This window comes from Drosophila miranda, chromosome XL (genome assembly GCF_003369915.1).
Source record: "Drosophila miranda strain MSH22 chromosome XL, D.miranda_PacBio2.1, whole genome shotgun sequence".
NCBI classification, from domain to species: domain Eukaryota; kingdom Metazoa; phylum Arthropoda; class Insecta; order Diptera; family Drosophilidae; genus Drosophila; species Drosophila miranda.
In genome coordinates this window covers 4,289,874-4,310,622 of record NC_046673.1, presented here as the reverse complement: position 1 = coordinate 4,310,622, position 20,749 = coordinate 4,289,874, and the positions used below count along the sequence as shown (strand labels likewise).

The following is a 20,749-nucleotide window of genomic DNA, read 5'->3' as shown; positions in this document are numbered from 1 at the left end:
AAAATAAATATTTTTTTCGAGCCCATAGCAGTATCAAAAAAGACTCATAAATGATATCGCAAAAGGCTCACAAATGATTCCTTTGCGAGCTATCATAAATGATATCGCAAAAGGCTCGCAAACGATGTCGCAAAAGGCTCGCAAGAAATAGTTTTTGCGAGAGTTTTTTTTTGACCCGTTCCCATTTTGTTCCGTAATAAAAAATATTTTTAAATTGTAATATGAAATGAATTTAATGTATATATGTAATATGTATGAACTATGTACTACAACTTAAGTTTTTTTGCATCACTTTTTTCCAATCTGGCCTTCCGTTCCTGAGCATACTGGAAATATTTTTGAGTTGTATGGTCGAAATCCTGATCGTCGAGCGCAAACTTCTGTTTAAATGCATCTGTAGAAAATATAAAATATATTAAAAATTGGGGAATTACATGTTCGATATATGTTCGGCTTTTTCTTTGTAAGACATTTTATTTATTTTATTAATAATGTACTTACCGATTGGCAGAAATTTCTTTTAAATGCGTAATAGATGGTAGAGATTTTTAACTTAGCACTGCACAGTTCGACGAAAATAATTGAAATGACGGCGCAAGGAACGCACGCTTTATTTGCACTTGTTTCTAATGCTCGACACATGTAAAAAAAGAAAAACACGAATGACTTTTCGACCACTAATCTGTCGACACGTCATCTGTCGAGACGTGAACACAAAGCCGAAGGAGAATTGCCGGACCGAAGGCACACGAAGCCTTGCTTTTTTTTGGCTTTCGACCGGCAGCACAGTCGAAGCGCACTTTCCTATTGCAAAACTCCCGCTCGCGAGCTCGTTTGCGAGCGTTTTGCGACACAAGAAGTAGAGCTCATTTTTGGCTCGCTTGCGAGCTCGTTTGCGAGCGTTTTGCGACACAAAACCATATCGCTCGTACACAAGCTCGCTTGCGAGCTCGTTTGCGAGCATTTTGCGGAACTCTCGCAAAAGGCACGTTAGTTGGTTTGCTGGGTTGAGACTTCTCCGTTTCAACATGACGCTGAATGTATATGAGTTGGTGTCTGTGTTTTTGCCATTCTCAGAAAAACAAATTATGGCATCATACATGGATAGAAAAGAGTAGCCAGATCGATGGATTTACTTCTGCATTTTTCAACAAGAATTTTAAAATTTCCTCGATTTTGGAGAGTAAATTTGTGACTGCAGTAATGTCGCTATAATTCAACCCATCTTAACGATTAATTTATGTTTTTTTATTTAAAATTTGTGCTCTATCGTATCGTAATTTTATTCCATCTCGTCTGACACACGACTAAACCTGAATTTTACGTTCTGTCCGGACCTCTTGAAATATATAGCCAGTTTTGCGTATTTTTTTCGATTTGAACCAATTCTGGAACTGCTCTGAATGCTTTTTCAACAACATTGTTTAACAAATGATTTATACAATGAATCTGAGCTGATTCCTTAAATGCAGATATCATGTTTGATCCACTGTCTGTAACAATAATGGCGTCGTTTAAATCTAACCCAAAAGAATTCAAACATTGTTCCACCTTAGTGCGAATTAATGTGCCTGCAAATAAATAAAAGTAAGAAAGAAAAATTGTTGTCCTCATTTGCTTCACATTTCGATAACAATTTAATACCCTCTGTAAGGGTATAAACACGAACTTGTTGCAGATTCACCTTTAATGCAGATCATTTCCAACAGACGGGTTTTCATGCTTCCTTTAAATATATAGTGTGAAGGACTAAATAGGACGTCTGCGAAAAGGTATCTGTCCATGCGTCTGACGTGATAGTGTAGTCATTGCCTTTCATTAAGGCTATTTCTTCTGTGACAGCTTGAAGTTCCTTATTGTATAAGTCTGTGTCGTTACGCGATCTCGTTGTTGGATGAGGTAGCAGGCTGCTAATGTTTACGTTTGGTCCAAAACGACTTAAAATATCAAGGGCAACTGATAATACTAAATGGTCGACAATTTTGAACGACCCACTTCGTCACGACCTTTGTCACTAATAATTTCGTTTCGGCATCTACCTTCATAAACGTTATCGTTTTCTTCAGATTTGGTATCCTTTATTGGTTAACTAGTTATGATATTAAATTTAAAAAAAACTTTTTTATTTGTTTTTTTTGTTCATTGATTATTTATATATTCTTTGATTATATTTTGACTGTAACACCGGTACCACATATGTACATTCGATTCGAGAGCAGAAAGGAAAGAGGAAGTAGTGTCCACTTCAACTGTGACCAGACTAACTTAACATAATAATACTTAATATATCAATAGTATTAGTTAGTAGTATTTAATGTTATTATTTGAAAGTTGAATAGGCGTATTCCAACAGCCTTATAGCACTTATGCCGGACCAAATTGGACGTGGCACCAGTAAATTTGAAAATCGTAAAACAATTTCGGCATGCCACGAAGTTTGGAATTACATTGCTGTCCTCTCCAACGACATGACCAAAAACTTCATACATCAAGGTCTGTGAATCAAATGTGCTATAACCCAGCAAACCAAACGATCACAAATGATATCGCATACGAGTCAAATGCGAGACTTAACCCGACAAAACGCTCGCATTCGGACCCGCATATGATACAAATATGATACTTGTGTCGTTCAGTTTGTGGCAGTGAAAGTATCATTTATGATAACTCGCAGAGGAATCGTTTGCGAGCCTTTTGCGATATCATTTGCGAGCCTTTTGCGATATCGTTTGGGAGTCGTTTTTGATATAAAATAATATCAAAACAAATATTTTTTTTTTGAGCCCTTAGCAGTATCAAACGAGGGGGAACGTTGTGAGTTGCTGCGGACACCGCAACTCTACAGTTATACCCGATACTAAGTCAGTATGGCTCTCCTCCGGCAGACGCCGCTAATATTAAACGACACGACAAGGAGTGCGTGCGAGAGAGACAGAAAATCAGTCTGAGCGTGAAATTGAAATTGATATGTTCCTTTTGGCTATAAAAATGATCTGATCTGATCCAGATACAGCAATCTGATATATATGATCATTATCTATGATTCTGCGTTTTTAGTTTTCTCGTATCCTCAATATTGTGGATGCAACAGATTTTCGTCTTTTGTGGGGGCGGTAGGGGGTGGGGCGAAATTTTGAGATATACATTTTATAGTGAGATCTAACAGGAGTGCGGATACCAAATTTGGTTACTCTAGCCTTAATAGTCTCTGAGATTTGTGAATATCCCCAGATTTTCATCCTTTGCGGGGGCGGAAGGGGGTGTGGCGAAATTTTGAAACAAACTCGTCTCGGTCCGATATATTAGGAGTGTGGATACCAAATTTGGTTGCTCTAGCTTTTATAGTCTCTGAGATCTAGGCGCTAATGTTTTACTCTAAGCAAAGCCGGCTATGCTACGTGTGTGTTAGAGAGAGACAGGGCGAGAAAAAATTAAATTGTTTTCTTGATTCTGGCTATAATAATTATACGATCTGGTTCAGATTTTGCACTCTAGAAGATATAGTCATCTTCTACGATTCTGCGTTTTTAGTTTTCTCGTATCGTCGAAATTGTGGATGCCACAGATTTTCGCCCTTTGTGGGGGCGGAAATGGGCGGGGCAAAGTTTTGAAATATTCTTGTAGCAGTGACATATCACAGAAGTCTGGATCCAAAATATCGTTGCTCTCGCTCTTATAGTCTTTGAGCACTAGGCGCTGAAGGGGACGGACAGACGGACAGACGGACGGACGGACAGACGGACAGACAGACATGGCTCAATCGACTCGGCTATTGATGCTGATCAAGAATATATATACTTTATGGGGTCGGAAACGATTCCTTCTGGACGTTACACACATCCACTTTTACCACAAATCTAATATACCCCAATACTCATTTTGAGTATCGGGTATAAAAACTTCATACATCAAGGTCTGTGAATCAAATGTGCTATAACCCAGCAAACCAAACGATCAGAAATGATATCGCATACGAATCAAATGCGAGACTTAACCCGACAAAACGCTCGCATTCGGACCCGCATATGATACAAATATGATACTTGTGTCGTTCAGTTTGTGGCAGTGAAAGTATCATTTATGATAACTCGCAGAGGAATCGTTTGCGAGCCTTTTGCGATATCATTTGCGAGCCTTTTGCGATATCGTTTGGGAGTCGTTTTTGATATAAAATAATATCAAAACAAATATTTTTTTTTTGAGCCCTTAGCAGTATCAAACGAGGGGGAACGTTGTGAGTTGCTGCGGACACCGCAACTCTACGGTTATACCCGATACTAAGTCAGTATGGCTCTCCTCCGGCAGACGCCGCTAATCTTAAACGACCCGACAAAGAGTGCGTGCGAGAGAGACAGAAAATCAGTCTGAGCGTGACGTCGGGCGCTGCGTAGCCACTGCAAATTGATTTGTTCCTATTGGCTATAAAAATGATCTGATCTGATCCAGATTCAGCAATCTGATAGATATGGTCATTATCTATGATTCTGCGTTTTTAGTTTTCTCGAATGTGCAATATTGTGGATGCAACAGATTTTCGTCCTTTGTGTGGGCGGAAGGGGGTGGGGCGAAATTTTGAGATACACGTTTTATAGTAAGATCTAACAGAAGTGCGGATACCAAATTTGGTTACTCTAGCCTTAATAGTCTCTGAGATTTTTGAATATCCCCAGATTTTCGTCCTTTGCGGGGCGGAAGGGGGTGTGGCGAAATTTCGAAACAAACTCGTCTCGGTCCGATATATTAGGAGTGTGGATACCAAATTTGGTTGCTCTAGCTTTTGTAGTCTCTGAGATCTAGGCGCTAATGTTTTACTCTAAGCAAAGCCGGCTATGCTACGTGTGTGTTAGAGAGAGACAGGGCGAGAAAAAATGAAATTGTTTTCTTGATGCTGGCTATAATAATAATACGATCCAATTCAGATTCCGCAGTCTTAAAGATATGGTCATTCTCTACAATCCTACGTTTTTGGTTTTCTCATATCTTTAAAATTGTGGATGCCACAGATTTTCGTCCTTTGTGGGGGCGGAAGTGGGCGGGGCGAAGTTTTGAAATATTTTTGTAGCAGTGACATATCACAGAAGTCTGGATCCAAAACATCGTTGCTCTAGCTCTTATAGTCTTTGAGCACTAGGCGCTGAAGCGGACGGACAGACGGACGGACGGACGGACGGACAGACGGACAGACAGACATGGCTCAATCGACTCGGCTATTGATGCTGATCAAGAATATATATACTTTATTGGGTCGGAAACGATTCCTTCTGGACGTTACACACATCCACTTTTACCACAAATCTAATATACCCCAATACTCATTTTGAGTATCGGGTATAAAAAGACTCATGAATAATATCGCAAAAGGCTCGCAAACGAAATCGCAAAAGGCTCATACATGATATCGCAAAAGGCTCGCAAGAAATAGTTTTTGCGAGAGTTCCATTTTGTTCCGAAATAAAAAATATTTTTAATATGAAATGAATTTAGTATGAATATTGAGGATATATGTACATATATGTATTATGTACTACAATTTAAGTTTTTTCGCATCACTTTTTTCCAATCTGGCCTTCCGTTCCTGAGCATACTGAAAATATTTTTGAGTTGTATGGTCAAAGTCCTGATCCTCGAGCGCAAACTTCTGTTTAAATGCACCTTAGACAATATAAAATATATTAAAAATTGGGGAATTACACAAGCTAAAATAGTAAAACTTACTTCTTAGAGCTAAAGTGGTTCGAAGTCCTCTTACACACTTTTTGGAGTCTGTCCCACGCCAGGAGAAAAAGTTCGCCACATCATCGCTTATAATCTGTCGCCTGGAGCTCCTTATAAACTTATCAAACGCATTTCTAGTAAACTGGAATGCATTACTTTCGCAAATTAATGCATTTTATTGGTGTTCGGGTTCTGAAATATGTTGCCTATAATTCAATTTAACCTCAAAATCTCCAGTAGCTCTTTGCACATATCAAGCCTCTCCGATATATGTTCGGCTTTTTCTTTTGGAAGACATTTTCTTTATTAATAATGTACTTACCTATTGGTAGAAATTTCTAGTAAATGCGTAAGAGATTGTCGATATTGTAACTTTGCACTGCACAGTTCGACGAAAATAACAGTAAATGCACTTGTTTCTAATGCTGGACACAAAAGAAAAACACGAATGACTTCTCGACCACTAATCTGTCGACACGTCATCTGTCGACACGTGAACACACAGCCGAAGAAGGCTTGCCGGACCGAAGGCACACGAAGGCCATGATGCAATTATACAAGGTGGTCTCGTCGGCAAGTCAGTCCCTTAACGTATGCTAGCAATAAGTGCGAGTGAAAGGCACATAGTACAGTGAGTGTGAATGAGACGGCATATGTTGATGTTGATTAACCCTTAACAGGACCGTGGGGTTTAAAATTTCCTTTTATAAATCAAAGAGGTGAAGTTTTTTTTATAGTTTTATTTTTAATAATTTTGCATTTGCAAGAAAACGTTGCTTCTGATTTTGCCGGATATTTTTTTGTTAAGGTTCTTAATTCTAAAATAAATTGTAATTTTAAAATAAAATGATTTTACGTCTATGTTAATATTTACATTTTGTGCAGCCATTAATAATTTTGCCTTGCCATTTGTGGTTAAATTGAAATGTTCTTTTACATTATGTATAAATATTAATTCTAGTTCTTTGATTTTATTTTTAAATTCTTCAAACGGTTTTATTAGTCCGCCATACGAAACCTCATCCACGTAGGTGAATGTCGAACTTTCTGAAAACTCATTAGAAAGTCCCAACTTTTTAATAACATAACCTACTAAGTATTCGATGGAATCCTCCGTCAACTCATCCATGTTGTTATGTGTTGGTATGTTGTTAACGATTTCGAATTCAAAATCTTCAGGCTCATTATCTTTATTTTCCGTACTTTGAGAATAAAAATCTAAGTTTAACCAACTATCGGAATTGTCATTTTCAACATTTCCATTATTTGATAGAATTTCTGTATTCTTGGCTGAATAAAATATAAGGATTATTAATAAATGATAATAATTAAAGAAAAACAAAACATAAAGCACAGAACACAGAACATAACTACCAACAATTACGATCAAAACTTTTCTGAAATATAAAGCTAAACATTTGACAATTATTATTATTAAAATTAATTATTTGTTGATTGTTTAAATTTTGCCATACCTGTTATATATTTTCTTAATATATACTTAAATTGAAGTGGAGTCGGATGGTCAAACTGTCCACCCCTCGACCGCATGCCACCAACAAAATTTTCCGCAATGTCTTGGTTAAGACGACTTGTTAATATATGGATCAGCTATATAGACCATTAAGCGATGCGTTATTTAAAAGAATACCTTTTTGGAAGGGGAGCTTATGGGATTTGCCACATATTTCAGCGCGCATCATCTCAGACATTTTTTCCAAAATTTCTTGATGGAGTTCAAGTTGTTTTCCATAAGCCTGAGTTGATTCAATGGAACTTGAAGTGGACAGTTTTTAATTAAAAACGTCGAACCAATCATTAAGAATTTTAAAGAGATCCGCAGTTTCGCATGCATTCTCGACATCATACCCCAACGAAAACCAGCGTCTGATAGAGCTGGCGGTTGTATTTGAAAACAACTGCGTTGCCAATTTTACCTTTTGTTTAGCAAGCGATCGAACATTTATGTGATATACGTTTTATAGTGAGATTTAACAGGAGTGCGGATACCAAAGTTGGTTACTCTAGTCTCTGGTTAGTCTCTGAGATTTGTGGATGCCCCATATTTTCGTCCTATGGAGTCCCGATTCAAAGAATCTCTTACGAAAGCCACTAGGACCGATTTCATCACGCCAAGACAAACTAAGTGCATGTAGCCCAAGGGAAGCTGATTTAATGTATCAATTGGCAGTATTTAAGAATAGGTTTGCCTTGTATGTTGTGGTGTTCAGGTTGAAGACGATTTTTGAAAATTAGACGAAACACCTATTTTGAAATACCGTTCCATCTCTAATTAATTTGTCCAACTCGCAAACAAATTCTTATAAATAAACATTGGGATCACATGGCTTTGAATTACCTACAAATTACCTACCTAGCTACTAAAACTGGCTTTTTGGCATTGAAGTTCATCAGAATGGGCCATGTTTGCATTTGAGAACTTTTATACTGCCGAAGACCGTCTACATTAATATTTAAACCTTTATTGGAAGATAAATGCATAATATTCGTAAGGAAATCAGTTAGAGTCTTTATCACCGTAATGAACATATTCGCCTGGCTCTACAATTTGTTTCATTATATGACGGGGAGCACATTTTAAAGTACATAATTCTCGTGGTAAGCCCGGAATTTTTCTCTCAAAATACAAAGCAGGCTTTTAACATTTTTAACACACAGCCAAAATTTTGACAAAAGTTATATCTTGGACTTTATTTTTGTTCTTTGATAGGTAAATTAATTTGGCGTTGTTTAAGGTATCGTTTGTAAAAATCGATGAATAAACGGAAAAGGGCAGTTTGACCAAGCCTCCAAATCACGTTACCTTCCTTTCCATGATCCATTTTAACGTTAAAAACTGTTAAAAATACCAACTTGTGGCTTTTTTTCGTAAAAAAAAGCGGGCGTATTTCGATTAACGGAATTTTACTGCAAAATGGGTTATTTGAAAGTTTGGTCAAACGCCTGCATTTGGTTTCGATCTGGTTGTTACTATTGGTGATGGTGCACACGATTGGCAGAACAGGGTTAAAATACATATTCAGAAAATCGAACAAAACAAAGGTAGAGTAGTCTGAGAACTAGGTGTTAAAGGCTAATTGAGAATTTGAGAGCTGATTAGCAGAAAGATTAACTAAGCAACTGGGTGCAGAAGTGCATTTTTTGCCGTAGTCGCTAGCCCGATTAGATATTGGAATGTTTTTATTGAAAAAGCCAGACAAAAACCAATATAAGATAGACACATACATATGAACTTATTAATCCGAATAAAGCTAAATGCAATACTACACACATACATGCATATATGTATGTACATATGTACATGTCTGGTAATATTATCTCTTTCTGCTATTTTTCTGTTGGGAGGTAAAGCAGCGCCGAGACATACGTAGTATAAATTACATACATATGGGGCCTATGTTACCTAGATTGCCAATTGAATGCTGGCAGACGATTATCGGTAATTGATTGTTGATCGAGGTTCCCCTCGATTCTATTCCGGTATAGTCGGCAGTCAGCTCGAGGCGGTCTGAGATTACACATCGCTTCGTCTTACAAGTTGATTGTATCAACTAACCAATATGCCTTGTTGGGTGCTGCTGTTGGCGGGCCTGGGACTGCTACTGCTCCTTCAGAAGTGGGCGTTGCTGCGCCTGGGCAGCAGCCTGCCCGGACCTTGGGCTTTTCCGCTGCTGGGCAACGCCCAAATGGTGGGCAAGTTGCGGCCCGAGTGTGAGTACAAATAGCAACCGAGCTTAGACACGGAAAAAGGTCTCATCGTCAGCTGTGGGTCTGCAGTCATCTTTCTGGTATTTACAGAGCTACGCGACCGCTTTGGCGCAACCTACCGTTTGTGGCTGGGGCCGCAGCTGTGGGTGTTCCTGCACACAGCAGAGGAGACGCGCGAGGCGCTACACGATCCCACCCTGCGCAAGGCCAAGACCTTCCTCCAGCTGGAGCCGCTCATCGGTAACGGTCTTCTAATAAGCCATGGCTCCCACTGGACGCAACAGCGTCGGCTCCTCACGCCCGCCTTTCGGCCGATCCTTCTTCGAAGCTTTGCCCCCAGTGTGGCCAAGCATGCGGATCGTTTGATCCAGCGGCTCGAGGAGACCCGCGGCTCCTTCCTCGAGGTCACAGATCCACTTTTTGCCTGTCTGCTGGACGCTATCGTGGGTAAGTATTTTCTGCCCCGTTGTGAAAGCATCCCGAGTCATACTTCCTTAGACACCTCCATGGGCGAGCAGCTGGAGACGCAGTCTGTGGCGCACTCTCCCATCATCAAAGCCTTCCACCGCAGCAGCCAACTGCTGTTCAAGCGCATGATTAATCCCCTGCTGGCCTCCGACTGGGTCTTTAAGCAAACCCGGCTGTGGCGAGAGCTGAGCGAGCAGCTTCAGGTTATCCACACGCTGATGGATTCGTTGATTGATCGGCGCTCCGCACAGCTCCAGCAACAAGGGAATGAGCCCCGCAAGACGCTCAACCTGCTGGACACGCTCCTTTTGGCCAAGGTCGACGGTGAGCCCTTGAGTCGAAAAGAGATACGCGACGAGATCAACACTTTTGTATTTGCGGTAGGTTAAGGCAGCTCCATCTTCACGGGCTTCCATCTGATAATCCTGTCCCAATTGCAGGGGGTGGACACAACCACGGCGGCCATGTCCTTTGTCCTGTATGCGCTGGCCATGAATCCAGAGGCACAGGACAGATTGCAGGAGGAGTTGCGGCAGCTGCCGCCAGGTTTGTCAACCGATCTGGATACTCTCAATGAGCTTCCATATCTGGATTCCCTGCTCAAGGAGGTGCTGCGTCTGTACACGATCGTGCCCACTACCGGACGCCAGACCACACGCTCCACCGTCATCGGGGGGCGTACGTACTGCGCTGGGGTTACTCTCTGGATCAACATGTACGGCCTGGCCCACGATGCTAGCTACTTTCCCGATCCATACGTCTTCAAGCCGGAGCGCTGGATGCAGGAGACGGAGCTGCAGACGGAGGTGCCCTTCAGCTACATCCCATTCTCGGGCGGTCCCCACGTCTGCATCGGGCGTCGTTACGCGCTTCTTCTGATGAAACTGCTCACGGCTCGAATAGCGAGAGCCTTCCAGTTGGAGTTACGTCCGGGACAACCTGAGCTGACGCTGCAGGCCCAGATGGTGCTCAAGACCCGTGAGGGCATCCAATTGGCATTTACAAAACGCTAAACAGCCAACGGAGTCAGCCTTGGACGAACGGCTGTCGTGTTTGATTTTGTAGCATATTCCAGTTGAAGGTTCAGTTTTGTAGGCAATACACATATCCATACGTTGCTATTTTTCGTTTTTTTTTTGCTTGTTTAGTTTTCACACGCGTTTGTACCATTCGCCGCATCCTCTAGACCTCGCAACATGCTTCTGAAGCAGTGCCGGACCGAGCGAAACTTCCTTCTCGAGAACCGACTGATGGTGCGCTACCCACTGGCCGTCCGCGTGGATCAGTCGTCTGTCAGACAACCTTTGAAGTACCACAACTACGAGATGCCCACAGCTGCTTCGCTGGCCAGGCGCTCGAGTCCCGCAGGTCCAGTGCTCCAGCGGTCCAAGCGGACGGCGCGTCCTCGCAGATCCACAGCCTCCTCCAACGCCTCTTCGGAGAAACAGATCCAGACAGACGACATATGCGACGAGATGTTTCTCAGCGCGGCGCTGCTCAAGTGTTCCGAGCACGGGCAGTCGAGAGCCACGCAGAGTGAGGGCGACGAGTGCAGCCCACCTCTGGGCCTGAAACACATCGCCGGTGGGAGTCTGCGACGCACCACATCCAACTTCGAACTGGGCAGAGTGGCCGAGCAACGCGATGCCTACCAGTCCGGTAATCTGTACACACTGCACCGGCTGTTAGGCGGCGTTGCCGTCACTGTGCCCGGCTCCGAACTGGACCAGATGGATGACAGCTGGACAATAAATCAGATGTGCCGGACTCCCCGCGACAATGGTGGGGACAGTTCATCCATTAGCTCAAGTCGCTCGTCTCGGACGAGTGCGCCGCAGGTACGCCAGGTGGCCATACCGGAAATCACAGACGTCTATCAGGAGGATCCCCTCAGCGCACGCTCCCAGGTCTCCAAAATCAGTGGGCCGCCTTCTGCCGCTGGTCTTCCTTCAGAAGCAGAGCACGAGTCGGATAAGAAATTAGAGACAGAAGAAAAGCAGCAGTCGCAGCCGGAGCAGGAACATCGAATTCATCTTTCAGAGGCCCAGCGGACAGCCTTGATCGAAAAAGCCCGGATCCGTCGAAGCCTGCTAATCGCCGAGTGGAATCGCTTGCCCCTCTCTACGTTTACGCTTCGTGTGCGCAACCTGAAGCGGCAACTGGAGCAAAAGCTAGACATAGTGGACAAAGATCTCAGCGTTCTCTCCCAGCAGAGGGACAGCTCTGATTCATATCATAGGTTCTTCTAGTAAAAGAAGTCTGAAAAAATTATAACGCATTAAATAAATACTTGAACACATTTGCAATTAGACAAAAAATACAAATTTGTTTTTAATCTGCATATCAGGCGATTTTCCAGTTTGGTCCACTCACTCATCTCTAGGTGCCTGCAAGGCGCGCCCGTGTGCAAGTTAACACAATCGATCGAAAAAATATATAAAAACAAGATCAGCCGTTATACAGGGGATGTTGCCCAGCGACACCGGAGTTTTGGGTACGCAACAATGTTGCAGAACGAGCAGTGAGCGTCGGGAGTGCTGGGAACTTACTTGTAAGAGTAGAGGAGTTCGGGGGGAGAAATTAACCGCGTCGGCCGTCGCCACGCCTATCTCAAACCGAATAAAATAAAATAAGAATTGAAAGAAATAAAATTAAAATTGGCGCCCAACTAATTCGAACCCACGGCAAAACCTGAACCAGCGGCAAAAATAAAAAACCAATACACGCAATTGAACATAAAAAAAAAAACAAATCCAGCAGCATCTGGAAGACAAAGAAGACACCATACTACCATACACCATAAATTGTACACCATACACCATAAACCGTACACCATACACCTACCAACAAGAAGACATCAAGAAGCAGTTATACTAACATAGTTTATGACAAAGAGCATGTGAGTAGTGTTCATTAAAAAAAAAAAAAAACTCAAAACCCCACATAAAACACAATTTAGTCTTGCAAGTTGATTGATAGTGAAATAAATAAAAACAGGTGCATTTTTTGTTTAGGTTATGAGTGATAAGGAAGTACAAGATTTGGTAAAAGAATTTCAGAAACTAAAAGGAACAAATTATCAGGAAGACGTAATAGAGAACATAAATTTAGAAATGAATATATCAAACGAGCAGCTCAGACTCATGATAGAGGCCGCGGTTTCAAGCGCACTAGCCGTACAGGAACAGAGCTTCACTTCAAAACTACAGGGTATTCAGGAGAGCTTAAATAGTGTACAAATTAACGCTCCTCAAGTGGTGGCGTACAAGGATGCAGAGATAAGAACAGACGTTGTCTGTAATGAGACTCTTGATATGATGAAATCCCTGCCCGACTTTGAGGGAAAGAATGAAACCTATGTCTCATGGAGGAAGGCTGCGCATACCGCATACAAAGTTTATGAGAAATTTGACGGTAGCTCAAAACATTATCAAGCTTTAGGAATACTGAGAAACAAAGTTAAGAACTCAGCTGATATGGTACTCTCTTCTTTCGACACTCCCCTTAATTTTAAAGCCATTATAGATCGACTAGACTTTACGTACGCAGACAAACGACCAATATACTTAATTGAACAAGAGATGTCAACGCTCCGGCAGGGAAATTTGACATTATTACAGTACTATGACGAAGTAGAAAAGAAACTGACCCTCCTTATAAACAAAACAATTATGACTAACGAAACCACTGTAGCTTCTTCATTGAATGAGAAATACAGAGCGGACGCTCTACGAGTGTTCATCTCAGGAACCAAGAAGACTTTAAGTGATGTTCTATTCTCGGCAAGACCAAAAGATCTACCCTCTGCTTTGGCATTGGCTCAAGAAGTTGAGGCTAATCATGATCGATATATGTTCGCTTCAAACTACGCCCGTAGCATAGAAGAAAAAGCTCAGAGAACTGAACAAAGACAGCATGGCAGAGAGAATTTAATGACGGACACAAGGCAAAGACAACTAGGGAAACTCCCACAGTATAGGAAACAAGAATTTTTACCAAAATCAGAACAGGTCCAACCAATGGACGTGGACACATCCTCACGTTTTAGGCAGACTACTCAGTATCAACAAAATAGCGCGCCTCAGAGACAAAACCAGTGGCAAAGTCAGCAACAAAACAACCAATCGGACTACAACAACCAGGGACAAACAAACAAGCGACCGAACAATAGTAGCGCACGTTTTACGGGACCGAAACAACAAAGAATTAACCACGTAGAAGCAGAAGATACCCTACTCGATCAGGAAGAACAGGATTACCAAACTATAGCAAACGCCGAAGTTGATGGCATAGAAAACGACCTTTCAGATTATGACCAGATTAATTTTTTAGACATAACTCCTTGCTTCCGTTCATAGAAAGGACAGTAGCAGGGAGAACAATCAAATTACTCATAGATACAGGAGCTTCAAAAAACTACATAAAACCATTAAAAGAACTAAAACATATTACCCTAGTAAATAAACCCTTCCGAGTGAAGTCAATCCATGGCTATAGTGGCATAGACAAAAAATGTATAATGCACCATTTCAATACCAACTCAACATTTTTTTTACTACCAAACCTCACGACATTTGACGGTATAATTGGACTTGACCTATTAAAACAGAGTGACGTTCTACTGGACTTAAAGAATAAGAAATTAATAACAAACTTCGGTTCCGAAACAATCCAATTTTTAAAATGTGCAAACATAAATTTCACAAATGTCGAGGAAATACAGGTCCCTGAGACTATATCCCAAAAGATGCTTCGTCCTTCGGTCTGGGAGCCGTCTTATCACAAGACGGGATATTATTACCATGATATCAAGGACACTAAATGATAGGGAACTTAACTTTGCAACAAACGAAAGAGAGCTGCTCGCTATAGTTTGGGCTTTGAAAAACCTCAGAAACTATCTATACGGAGTAAAAAATTTAAATATTTTTACAGACCATCAGCCTCTAACGTTTGCAGTTTCTGATCGCAACCCAAACGCAAAAATAAGACGTTGGAAAGCTCTCATAGACGAGTACAATGCAAATATCTTCTACAAGCCAGGAAAAGAAAACTTCGTCGCTGACGCACTATCACGACACAACATCCATACCTTAGAAGATGATGCACAGTCAGACAGGGCCACAATACACAGCGAAATATCACTTACATACACTATAGAATCAACAGACAAACCAATCAACTGTTTTCGAAACCAAATTATAATAGAGGAACATGAAGTAGCTTCAAATCGCACAACCATTTTGTTCGGTGAAAAGATCCGACATACAATATATTTCTCAAGTAGGGACTCGTTAATTAAAAAAATAAGTGACGCTGTCAAAAAGATGTCGTAAATGCAATCCACTGCGAATTACCCATATTAGCATTCATTCAACATAAATTAATAGAAACATTTCCAACAACAATATTCCGATACACAAAACATATAGTAAATGACATTTTGGACAAGAACGAACAAAAAGAAATAGTTATTACAGAACACAATAGAGCCCATAGGGCGGCACAGGAGAATGTAAAACAAATTTTACAAGACTATTTTTTCCCGAAAATGACCAAATTAGCAGTCGAGGTTGTTGCAAATTGCAAAATTTGTCAAACGGCCAAGTACAACCGACACCCACAAAAACAAATACTTGGGGAAACACCCATACCCTCGTATGTGGGCGAAATGCTACATATCGACGTATATTCAACCGATAAAAAATATTTCCTCACATGCATAGACAAGCTTTCAAAATTTGCAGTTGTCCAACCCATCGCTTCAAGAACAATAGTTGACATACAATCAGCAATTTTACAACTTATCAAGTTTTACCGGAACACCAAGACGATCTATTGCGATAACGAACCTTCCATAAAGTCCGAGACAATAAAATCATTATTAAGTAACCAATATAACATTCAAATTATAAATGCTCCACCCCTTCATAGTACTTCCAATGGACAAGTCGAAAGATTCCATAGCACCCTTAATGACATTGCGAGATGTTTAACAGCCCAAAGGAAGCTTACAAATACTGTGGAAACGATACTTCAAGCAACTATTGAATACAATAACACAGTTCACTCCGTAACGAAGAAACGTCCGGTCGATGTAATTCACTCGTCCTCCCCTGAACTTGAGGTGGAAATCAGGAATAGAGTTCATAAAGCACAACAACTCCAAATGAAAAAACTGAATGAAGTAAGACATGATAGACATTTTCAAGTAGGTGACACAGTCCTTGTAAAAGCAAACAAACGATTAGGAAACAAACTGACACCTTTGTACACCGAAAATAAAATCGAGGCAGACTTGGGGACAACGGTCCTAATAAAAGGAAGGGTGGTCCACAAGGACAATTTAAGATAGACATCAGTTCATAATGAGTTCATATTCCTCTTCACTATTCAATATACAACAATAATAGAGGATACAGAAGAGTTAAGAAACCAATTTCTACAATCGCAAATGAGACATTACTTTCAAGAAACAGAATAATTATTTCAGAATTAAAAGCATTAATGTTATCAGTTACACTTGCAAATATAGGAATTGTTAACCCTTCCGTATTAGACTCTCACGATTTGAGAAGAATAATTAATGAACACTCTACGAATTTAACTATTACTGATTTAATAGAGGAAGCTAAAATCAAAGTTTTATTTAATAATGAATTCTTTCCTAAGCCTTACCTAGTTTGCAAAAAAAAAAAAAAAAAAAAAAAAAAAAAAAAATATTCTGTAAGATTAATCTGTAATCACCCTGTTGAGCACAACGGCATCACAATTAACTTCGCCGAAGACGAAAAATTGCCGACGGTGGTAACCATGTTACAGCTATCGGAAACCGCGCTACCACTCTTACAACAACATTCTGTAAAAAACTTCCCTACACAACTTGTGCGCAGCAACTACACTCCGGTGTCATCGCGCACTGTCCAACGCGGCCCAGCCATCTCGAACCTGTAACACGCATCGATGATGGCATAATCATCATAAACGACATAGTGGAGACAATCGATAAACAGAACTACGCGAGGAAGTCTCCAGGATCAACAGTATCCACATTCCTCGACATAACAAACCATGAAGACGTACCGAGCTTGCCGTACTTATAAAGGTTAAGTATGGAAACTTACGACACATCGACCAACTGGAATCAGGACTCGTAAGAAGACCGATAATATCTGGATTGGCTCCGAGAAACAGACGCCAACGTGGCCTCCAAGTGCTAATTGACGGCTTAAAGGAATCCGAGGACGTCTTCCACTTAAGTGAAGGAGGAGTTAACACAATCGATCGAAAAAATATATAAAAACAAGATCAGCCGTTATACAGGGGATGTTGCCCAGCGACACCTGAGTTTTGGGTACGCAACAATGCTGCAGAACGAGCAGTGAGCGTCGGGAGTGCTGGGAACTTACTTGTAAGAGTAGAGGAGTTCGGGGGGAGATATTAACCGCGTCGGCCGTCGCCACGCCTATCTCAAACCGAATAAAATAAAATAAGAATTGAAAGAAATAAAATTAAAATTTGCACAATATGTGCTGTTATTGCACCAGAAACTATTTTGGCAAGATAAATTAAGCATAGATCTATTAAATATGTATTAAAACAGAATAATATTTCGGCAAAGCAAACACCCAATCTGAAATCCGATAACAATCAGATATCGATCGCAAGAAATAGTAATATCGATAGCGACTATCCCATTTAGTGTTCGCCAGGGATGGCATAAGTAAATTTAATTCGGCTATCGCATAGTTAACAGCGACTGTTAATTAACATGCATGTTGCATTTAGAGAGCTGCTGGGCCAAAGGTTTGCATTTTTATTGTATCCGCGCACGTGCAATAATATATAAATGAAACACAATTGAATACGGGAAACCAAGGCGTGCAGGCTCAACTGCAGACGGCGCAAATGGATCAATTCTCGCACGACTTGACGCTGGCCCTGGAGGAGACCGCGCTCATGGACAGGGCGTGCGGCGTTGGTAGGTGGGGTTCACGTCGCAGAACCCGATCAACGGGTAATTTGCGTAAGTAGTGCACACGCATGGTGCTCCAGTTGAAGCCACACCTATCTCTGCTCCGCAGCTTGTGCCCCTCAACCCACAGAGGACTCGTCGAGCAGCCCCACGGACACACCGAATGCCCACGGACATGGACATGGGCATGGACATAGCCACGGACACGGTCACGGGCATGCACAACATCTGCTAACGCAGACGGACTGGACCTTAAGCTGGCGGCCAGCGACTCGGATGACAAGGCAGGGGCTATGCTCCCGCTACGCCTCCCACTGCCATGCAAGACCCTGAACGCCGCGGCCGCCGTACGCATGGGCGTGGGGGCGCTCGAGTCGGACTCGCTCAACGAGACGAACTTCAGTCCAGCCCGGTAAGCCTTCGACGAAGGGGAGCTACTAAAAATAGTAAGCTAATCGAATACCCTTCCTCCCTCCCTCCCTCCCTCCATAGTTTCTACAAACCCAATTCGCGACGCAAACGAAAAATAAAGCGCATGTCCATGGAGTTTGAGTTCAGCAAGGACACGCACCCAGCCGCCTCTCCGCACAGCTTCACGGAGTTACCCCTGCAGCCGGGAATGTTGGGCGGCGCATGCAGCGGCTTGGCATTGGCCTCGACGGGGACGGTTCGCAAGCGCCTAATAAAGGCGGACGCCGGCAATCGGTCGAATTTCTTTTTCTGCGGAAAGCGCAAGCGCTCCAATCGCGACCGCTACAATGAACAGGAGCCGGGCGCGGGCTCCAGCATTGGTTGCAGCAATAAGCAACACTCTTCTAGCATGCCGCGCTACACCCACATGGAGGAATACCAGCGGATGCGACCGCGCAGCTACTCGTCCACCTCCAAGCCGCACAGCGACCGCCTGTTGCCCCTCAACAAAGGACTGCTTTCGAAGATCAATCGCATGGCGCAACAAACACAAAAGACTGACAATGCTGATGCCGACGCCACGAAGACCGGCCAGTCCGCTACAGGCCAGAAGCTACAGCCGGAGGAACTGGCCAAAAGCATGTCTTCAACGGCCCGCGGAGAGCGCCAAACTGCTCCCCCAGCACCAGTTGACGCCGCTGCATCCGTACTCACCGTCACCGACATCCTGGGCAGCTTCAGTATGGACACCATAGTGCCCGTCACCGACATCGAGGCTCTCCTGAGCACACCCGCAAAGGTGCCACAGGTGCCGCGCCAGCAAAAGAATCACAGCCACAGCACCAACACCACCAAGACCCGCCGCCAATACACAACCTGACGCCGCAGCCGTATCGGAGGACTCTGATATGGACTGCGAAGCACTCAGCGACGATGGCGACGACCTGTGGACGGACCACGATTCATTTGACGACGAGATAGCGGAGGAGATCATGGACGTCTACGGTAGCTTCTACTCTGACAACGTCTATTGATGAGCCCAAAAGTCGGTCCTGAGGCAGCCACTAAAAAAACAGATGGAAAACATTAACTCACATAACCACGAAAAATGACCAATACGTACTCACCTGACACGCCATCGACAGAGCTGCCCCACCAGCAGTTGCCACGACAAATAGACCAAACATTTGGTGCTAATTTGACGACATTCTTAGAATATATTGACGACTCCTTTGACAATTCACCGCACAGGTCCAGAGCAGCCACTGAAATGAACAAAAATTACGTCAATTCGCATACCAACAAAATATGGACAAAACTCACAATAATCACAAGTACCTGCCACGCCTCCGACAGATCAGCCCCTCCAGCAGCTGCCCCGTCATCAACACCACACATTTGATGCCAATTGGACGACATTTTAGGATTTATTGACGACGCTCCTGACAATCCACCGCACATGTCCAGAGCAGCCACTGTAAACAAACCAAAAATGACGTCAATACACACATCAACACAAAATGGTCCAAACACACAAAAAACATACGTACCTGCCACGCCTCCGACAGAGCTGCCTCTCCAGCAGCTGCCACGTCAATTTCGCCATCCAATTCCTGCCAAATGGGCGAAATTTGAAGGCCCTATCGCCGTCGCCAACAACATCCAGTCCACAGGCTGCCGCTAAAAGAAGAAAAACATCAATTCACGCATCAACCCAAAATAGCCAATACTCTCACTAATCACACTTACCTGCCACTACACACACAGATCAACCTCTCCAGAAGCTGCCTCGCCACCAACCGCAACATTTTGTTGCAAGTTGGGCCCAATCTGGAGGCCCCTCCGATTACGCTGCCGTCAACCGATGGCCGTGACGTCACGCCATCATCACAAAACAGCAGCAGCTATCCAACGACGAGGCCAGCCAATTCAGACGACTCTGGCCAGCGCGCCATCTCCATCTACATCGACAGTGCATCCTGGGTGGCAGGACCAGCAGCCACTCGGATGCAGCCAAATCACGTTCGTCCTCAGCCAATTCCTTTGGTCGACGCATCTCGGTTGGCCGGACCAGTGCCAATCTCCAGATCTCCAGGCAGAAGCAACGTGGGCGCCGGACCAGAGTCGCTCGCTATTTACCATCACCGTGCACGTCAACTCCAAGTTCAAGCCTCAGCCAATTCCGATGCCGCAGATGCGTGTACTGCTGCATCACACACACGTGCACATCCAGCGCTGAACGGTCGCGCATTGTGCCATCCACTCTGCTCCAGACGACGACGATGATCCATCACAGCTCCAGTACCTGAAATTGAAAATAAATATAATTAAATTAGTATTAATATGTCATTAATGTTGCAATTTTTCAATACTTATCTCCTTGTGACCACCTGTTTCTATTAATGTACGCCAATTCTTGTGAATGACAAATAAGGGCTGCCAGATGTTAAT

General features: G+C 42.8%; 2 protein-coding genes, 1 long non-coding RNA gene and 1 pseudogene across 3 annotated transcripts; 3 read left to right on the top strand and 1 right to left on the bottom strand.

Annotated features, from left to right (window-relative positions):
• Positions 1–5,495: 5,495 nt before the first annotated feature.
• Positions 5,496–6,142, bottom strand: LOC117194289. Its single transcript, XR_004474792.1, has 3 exons — positions 6,038–6,142; positions 5,716–5,907; positions 5,496–5,652 (listed from the first exon to the last, which is right to left on the bottom strand). It is a non-coding gene; the product is annotated as an uncharacterized LOC117194289 (long non-coding RNA).
• A 3,004-nt stretch (positions 6,143–9,146) lies between these two features.
• Positions 9,147–10,941, top strand: LOC108164572 (probable cytochrome P450 311a1). The gene is made up of 4 exons (XM_017300394.2): positions 9,147–9,447; positions 9,514–9,891; positions 9,943–10,292; positions 10,353–10,941. Exons 1-4 carry the CDS (start codon positions 9,297–9,299, stop codon positions 10,923–10,925), a joined length of 1,452 nt encoding a protein of 483 aa, XP_017155883.2. The 5' UTR covers positions 9,147–9,296; the 3' UTR covers positions 10,926–10,941.
• Positions 10,942–11,108: 167 nt separating this feature from the next.
• On the top strand, positions 11,109–12,161 carry LOC108164616. Its single transcript, XM_017300458.2, has one exon. The coding sequence runs from the start codon at positions 11,109–11,111 to the stop codon at positions 12,159–12,161; it is 1,053 nt and encodes a 350-aa protein (XP_017155947.1).
• Positions 12,162–17,673: 5,512 nt separating this feature from the next.
• Positions 17,674–19,984, top strand: LOC117188929 (annotated as a pseudogene).
• Positions 19,985–20,749: the final 765 nt, after the last annotated feature.